This window comes from Hippocampus comes, unplaced genomic scaffold (genome assembly GCF_001891065.2).
Source record: "Hippocampus comes isolate QL1 unplaced genomic scaffold, H_comes_QL1_v1.1 scaffold117, whole genome shotgun sequence".
Taxonomy (NCBI): Eukaryota; Metazoa; Chordata; class Actinopteri; order Syngnathiformes; family Syngnathidae; genus Hippocampus; species Hippocampus comes.
Window position 1 is genome coordinate 135074 of NW_017805225.1, and position 6455 is coordinate 141528.

General features: G+C 47.1%; 1 protein-coding gene across 1 annotated transcript; it reads right to left on the reverse strand.

Annotated features, from left to right (window-relative positions):
* Positions 1-2886: 2886 nt before the first annotated feature.
* On the reverse strand, positions 2887-5000 carry klf17 (Kruppel like factor 17). The gene is made up of 3 exons (XM_019869266.1): positions 4770-5000; positions 3650-4673; positions 2887-3546 (listed from the first exon to the last, which is right to left on the reverse strand). Exons 1-3 carry the CDS (start codon positions 4845-4847, stop codon positions 3371-3373), a joined length of 1278 nt encoding a protein of 425 aa, XP_019724825.1. The 5' UTR covers positions 4848-5000; the 3' UTR covers positions 2887-3370.
* Between the last annotated feature and the right edge of the window lie 1455 nt (positions 5001-6455).

The following is a 6455-nucleotide window of genomic DNA, read 5'->3' on the forward strand; positions in this document are numbered from 1 at the left end:
CGTGGCTCTGGGGGGCAGAATTTAACACCCAGAAAGCTGTTCAGGAGACATTACAGAAAGCGGAGCAAACGAAAAAACAGATCAACAGCAGAGCGACACAAGGTAACCCGATCGCCCCCAATTGACGAGTATATAAAACAGGACTTAATATGAGACTTTACACCTATCTGATCGCCTGCATCGAAATGGGATCGATATTTATGCAGAAGGCTTTCAGCTCAATTTGTGTGGGCCCAATGGAAATGTTGAAATTCCCGCGAGGACAGAGTCGAAGAAAAAAAAAAGCATAAGACCACGATGTCACAGCTCCAATTGAAAGGTTCTATCACCGCGGATCAGAAAATGTTGAGTTTTTTTTGGACGTGCCAAACGTGTATTTTGACTCGCAACTTGCGATGCGGAAACCGCTTATTTCGATCCTCGTTGCCCCAACTGACAACTCGTGTTCCAAAACTCGCACGTGGGGGTAGTCGCATCTCGATGGTGAAAGGAATCTCTGTCGAACAGCTAGGAAAGGTGTCGAGTCATTTGAGTCGCAGTCATTTCTTCGTGGTGCTGTCTTCTTCTTTCATACCAGTTTTTGCCCAACATCACATTTCTAATGACTGTCTTCTTTTTCCACAGGAATTAACATCTCTCGGTCTCAGACCCTTTTCACCTCATTGGTCAGCGTGGACGTGCCTACGAGTCAGCTGCTAAGCCAAGCCGTTAAAGAAAGACTGATTTTGGCCCCGCCCCCCAGAAGTCTTGACAACAAAGCAGCGGAAAGCCCGTCCCCCCTGATCTTTTTGACTTCTGACTTGTTTAGACAGAAGCCCCTCCCTGCGGAGGAGGAGCTAGTCAATAGAAACCCGATCCTCGCACCACGTCCCGCCTCCTCGACGTTTGACCTTTACAGAAGGAGGAGTCGCTGGGAAGCCGCCCCTTAATGCGCCTTTTATTTACTCACCAGATGATGTCAAAAGTCAAGGTCATTCAGCTGAAGCTGCTGTCACTCATATCTACCTGCAATTTTCTTTCGAGCTTTTTCTCATTCGGGCCGTGGCGGATACGCTTGGTTCAAGCCTACCTCAGCTGACTTTGGGTATGAAGCAGGGAACGCCCTGGATTGGTTGTATTATTTCAAAATAAAGAATTTTTATTACATGTTTTGTAATTGTGGAAGTGATGTTTTTTTTTTTTCTTTTTAAATCACGTGATAGCCCGTAGAAAAAACTTAACCGTTGTCGAAACACTCAGCTGTGGCATAAATCTTTTTAAACAACGAAAGAATGTTACATTGGTGAGTCTGTAATAGCAACAAATGAAGATGCATCTCATCTCATCTCGAAAATGAACACCTGTGAAGCTGTGTGAGCGCATGACCCACTATTTATTGGGAAAAATGTGGTCGTTATAAAGGTGTTCATTGTGAGCAAAATCGGCAACTGGAAAATGAATGACATAAAATCGGGACTTTGGAATGTGACTGTCATCGGGGTGATAAAGTCAACAGGCTACGTTGAAATAAGCTTCAACTGTTCACCATACCGTCGCTAGTTTCATTGACTCTGGGCGCCGTGGACGGTCAGCTCTTGGGGATCATTCGGCCGGGATGGGCTGGTTTCCTCATTGGATGTTTTTTTTAACCAGGAAAATATTACATTTTCAATCTTATCAATTTGTCTCGGGAAATAACTAGCGACCTTCGCCCCGAGGTCTGCCTTGGCACGCTTGTCTGTCACCGTGGCTCTGGTGTTTTGTTACAACGCCAAGAAAATGCATCTTGCTATCTGCGGATTACTGAGCATGACATGACCTGACATGGCCCCAACCCCTTTGCAATCTTCAAAGACCCCCCCCCAACCCCCTTCTGCACTTTGAAGTAAACTGCTCTTTCTACATTGCTAACTCCCTTGTTTCTTGCTTGACTTGTTTGTTGTAGTTGTATCAGGGGCACTTTAAAGGGTGGAAGTCGTGTGCAGACTCAAGTTTGCGCTTGGTTAATTTTGACAGCCACGTCCCCGTTCGTATGAGGGTGTGCACACTTGTGCAAACACGTCTCACTCATCTTATTTTTCCGTTTTTTGTTTCTTTTTTTTTCCCGATTCAATTGAATAAGTTAGAGGTCACGTTAATGGTGGAGAAGATTTTTGAATTGACTTATATCACTCACATATTTATTTTTATATTGCAACAAAAGGCATTTGATGGTGGAGGGGAGACTCTATGTCCTTGGTTTCTGCAATATCCTCGAGTACCTGTATTTGACCACTGTTTTTCTTTTACTCCCGACATTTGAACACACATTTATGCGTTCTAGTCCTTGCTATGTTCACAAAAAAATAAAAATAAAATCGAGAGCGGGGAGGTCAATGGTGGATTTTGATTGACTTGATATTTTGGAGTCAGTGACATGACCAAATGAGCGGTGATGATGCGAACCAGCTTTATTTCGAGAATAGTTTGATGTTGTCTGCTCCAAGATTGATTTGCGGCAAATGCCTTGTGCCGGTCTTAAAAAAAAAGATTATTATGGTTAATCGATTTTGTTTTACTGAATGACTTGAATCTGTACTTCGTTCCAATTCTATTTTCACCCAAGCGTCTGTCTGTCTGCAAGAGTCCAGGTTGAAAGTATTTGTGCCACCCCAGAGGTTCAACGAACTGACCACTGGTGGAAGCAGCATCCATGCCGTTATAGCTTTGGCCGCCAGAGGGCAGTCTTTTTCAAGCAGTGAACGCGTTCGCTTGCTGGACTCCCCGCTCATTCATTTCTCCAACCCTCATCTAGTACGTAGCCTGAATAAGTAACAAATCTGACCGAAAATTACTTTCGACCTTGCGGGTGTTGCAAGCATCAGGAAACTTACACACCGTCGCATGAGAATGAAAAGTGCACACGGATATTTCTGAAAGTAATTTTATTTTGGAGCCCTGAAGCATATACACAATTTAGTCTTGGAGATTGAGATGGATCGGTTTCTCGTCGAGAATTGATTTCTTCATTTAAAAATAATTCATTTCAACAAAAGATATCCCTACGACCTTAACTGATTGCATTTCACCGACGCTTTGGAACCTTAATCACACCTTGACCATGGGACTTGAGCTACAATATACGCACTCTGTATAAAATAGACAGCAACATGTCAAAGTGAAGTCATATCAAAATTCGACTGTAAAACATTTTTAAAAATACAAAAAAAAATAGCCTACACGGAGGTGCAGCATTCTGGGTCCTGCCCGATGTGGAAGTTCTTCTTTTGGAAGTCTCTTTTTAAGGCACTCGGCGATCGACAATAACTTAGAAAACACGCCGACGTGGTCATAATTTAACTGAGTAAATGCAAAGGTATGTGGAAGGTGACTCGGCCATCCCCGTCACAACCTACATGTGCCTTTTCATGTGGAGGGCCAGGTGGTCGGAGCGAGAGAAGGCCCTCTCGCACAGATGGCACTGGAACGGCCGGTGTCCGGTGTGCTTGCGGAAGTGGCGCGTCAGCTCGTCCGACCTCGCAAACTTCCACCCGCAGCCTTCCCAGTTGCAGTGGTAAGGTTTTTCACCTGAGGGGCGAGAGCAACACACTGCGTTGGCGCGACCCCGCATTTCTTGGACCCCAAAAAAAAAAAAAAAAAAAAACGAGACGTGGAAAAACGCGGCGCTCACCTGTATGAGTCCTCATGTGGGCTTTGAGGTGCGAGCTCTTCGTGTACGTTTTCCCACAGCCCGGGAATTCGCAGTTGTGCGTGGCAGCGCGCTTTCGGGCCCACGATCTGCGCCCTCTCTTCGGCTTGAGGCCTCCCGCTTCGTCCTGCCCGTAGAAGTCCAGCAGAGACGGCGAGGACGGCGGCGTGAGCAAGACCCCGTGCGAAGAAACCGCCTGGCTCTGATGCTGGTGCTGGTGGTGGATGTGCGCGGGCTCTGCGTGCATGCTGTACTGTTCTTGGAAGCGCGTAGACGTGTGTTGTGCGTAATGGTAAGGGCTGGTCGCGTAGCTGTTTTGGAGGTGATGATGAGTGAGGCTGAGCTGCACTAAATGACAGTCTGTGCGCCCCCGCGGTGCTCCCTGCTGCACGGCGTGCTGGGCGAACCCGAGACCCGGGGTCTGATTCTGCTGGTGCATGAAAGCAGCGCGCCCCATAAAGTCCCCACCGGCCAACATACACGATTGGCCATTGGACTCTGTTTTGATTTTGTATCCAAGCGACGAAGGCTGATAGTGGTGCGTCACGGCATCGAGCGCGCCCAGCTCGGTGTACTCTCGACCATCTCGAGCCACGTTGTCCGCGCACTCCGACGAACTCTCCCGCGGCCGGTTGACTTCAGGGGCGAGAAGTTCCGCCATCAGGCTACGCAAGGGGTTCGGTTCCGTGAAGCGGACCGCGCCGTGGTAGTTGTGGGGCAGCTGCGCGGAAGGCCGGTCGGCGCACTCCGACGCCGAGCCCCCGCCGCAGCTCTCCGGGGACTCGGGAAGCGCGTAGGCGCACGGCTGAGGAGGAGACGTGCCCCCGCTGCCCTCGGCGCCGTTGCCCTCGACGTCCGAACCGAGGGAGTTGGACAATATGAAATCGAGGTCCAAGAATTTGCCCAGCTCGTCGTCGTCTTTGGAGGACGCAACCGGAGACTTGAAGATGCTGAACTCCACTTGGATGTCCGTCGCATTCCCGCCTCCACTTTCATCTTGACACCGCTGAGGAGTCCAACGAGATGACATTTTGCGAGGAATCAAACGCTTCATTCGGGTACTAGCATGTCAAACAAGTTGGCAAAAGTTTGCAATACTCACATTGGTAAAAGGACCCGTCGACTGGAGACACGGAAACGACGCAGTGGTGGTGGGCATCGCTCTGTCGGTCAAAGCCATGCAGGCCGCGGGACTCAAATTCGGATGAAACAAGAATGAAGAAGAACCAATTAGCGATGTCAAAACCAACAGCGAGTGGCGATTCTGTCCATGGAGTGCCGCTTGTTCAAGGATGGGGAAGAAGCGCTCGGGGCCTCTCTTAAGTACCTCGACACATACTTGGGGGCGTAGCCACGCCCCCACCCCCCCATTCCTTCCCTTCCTGTGTCGCACACGCATGACAGCATCAGGTGCCGTGCATGCGGGTCAACGATCCAAACTTTTAATGTCGTTCTTCCTAATATAATCCGTATTTAAGACACAAGCCACTTCTTGTCGTTTTAGTGGAAACTCATCGACGTAAAAGTTTTTTTTTTTTTGGTCTAATCTCACGCATTAAAACACATCCTTAAACTCTCGCGTGAAATGATTCCATATCTTCCAAATGCTCGAAATTAATAGGATTAGACATTTGCAACGCCCACAGACTCCGAGTGTGATCATAAAATATCTTAAATATCTTCCCTGGGGAATCCACGCCAGTTTTTTGGAACACGCTCTCACGCTGGCTTCATCAATTTGTCCCGACTTGATCCGTAAATGCGCGATGTGTGAAGGGCCCATCGAAACGGCCCGTTAATCTGGCTGACAAACAAAGGACGACATGTTTCTTGAATGATCCCTCCCCCGCCCCAACTGCCCCGCGAGCCCCCCGGTCATTGCTATGATAATGTTATCATAATGGCCTGCAGGTGTCTGGCTAGGAGGCACCCACTCAAAACTGTGAAAAAGGGGTCACGGAAAACCCTGATCTGATCTCACGTGGCACATTTTTTTTGACCATTCAAAATATCCTCTTTTAAAATAAGACTAAAACAGTTCCCAGTATATGGGGAAAAAAAGAACAGCACCACTCAGAAAAACACATTTGAAATAATAGTTTGTTGATTTTTATTTATTGGTAAAGTTTGTACGACGCAAGGTCTACATTAAAAAAAATAACGCTCATCGTACATAGGCGACATAAATACTTTCGGTTGATCTTTTAAAGATCAGATTTTAAAAATAAAAATGCAAAACTAAATTGTATGGAATTTTTTTTTAGTGGATCATCTGCTCAAAGGTGTCGTACAAGCCACTGGAGGTTTTTCCCTAACATTGAAGTGCTTCTATCTGACTGGGCTTTTATGCAAATCAAACTGCATCTCTGCCTACAGCCAAATGAAGTCTTCAAACTTAAAACGGCAAAGTAGCCACTTCCTTTCCGTTGAGCTCATTAAATAGACGTGTAAAGCTGCTCCTGCTTTCATAAAATACAACCCCCTTTTTTTTTTTTTTTTTGAGCAGACAAATACACGTGACATCCAGAGGAAAACATCCTCCATCACGTCTCATTCCACGGTGTGATCAAATTCATGTCACTTTGGTAGAATGCAACTGGTGAAAACGGACAGAGAGAATGAGATGAAGAACCACCTCAGGCTCAGGTTTCTCCCTTTGTGACGCTTCGAAAAGGAAGAAGCCATCCAGCTTGAGTGTTTTCGAAACACAATTACTGAAGATTACAGTCAGACAGAGCCCAGGCATGCATTCCATCTTCGAGACACACTAAATTGCTGCAGTTTACGC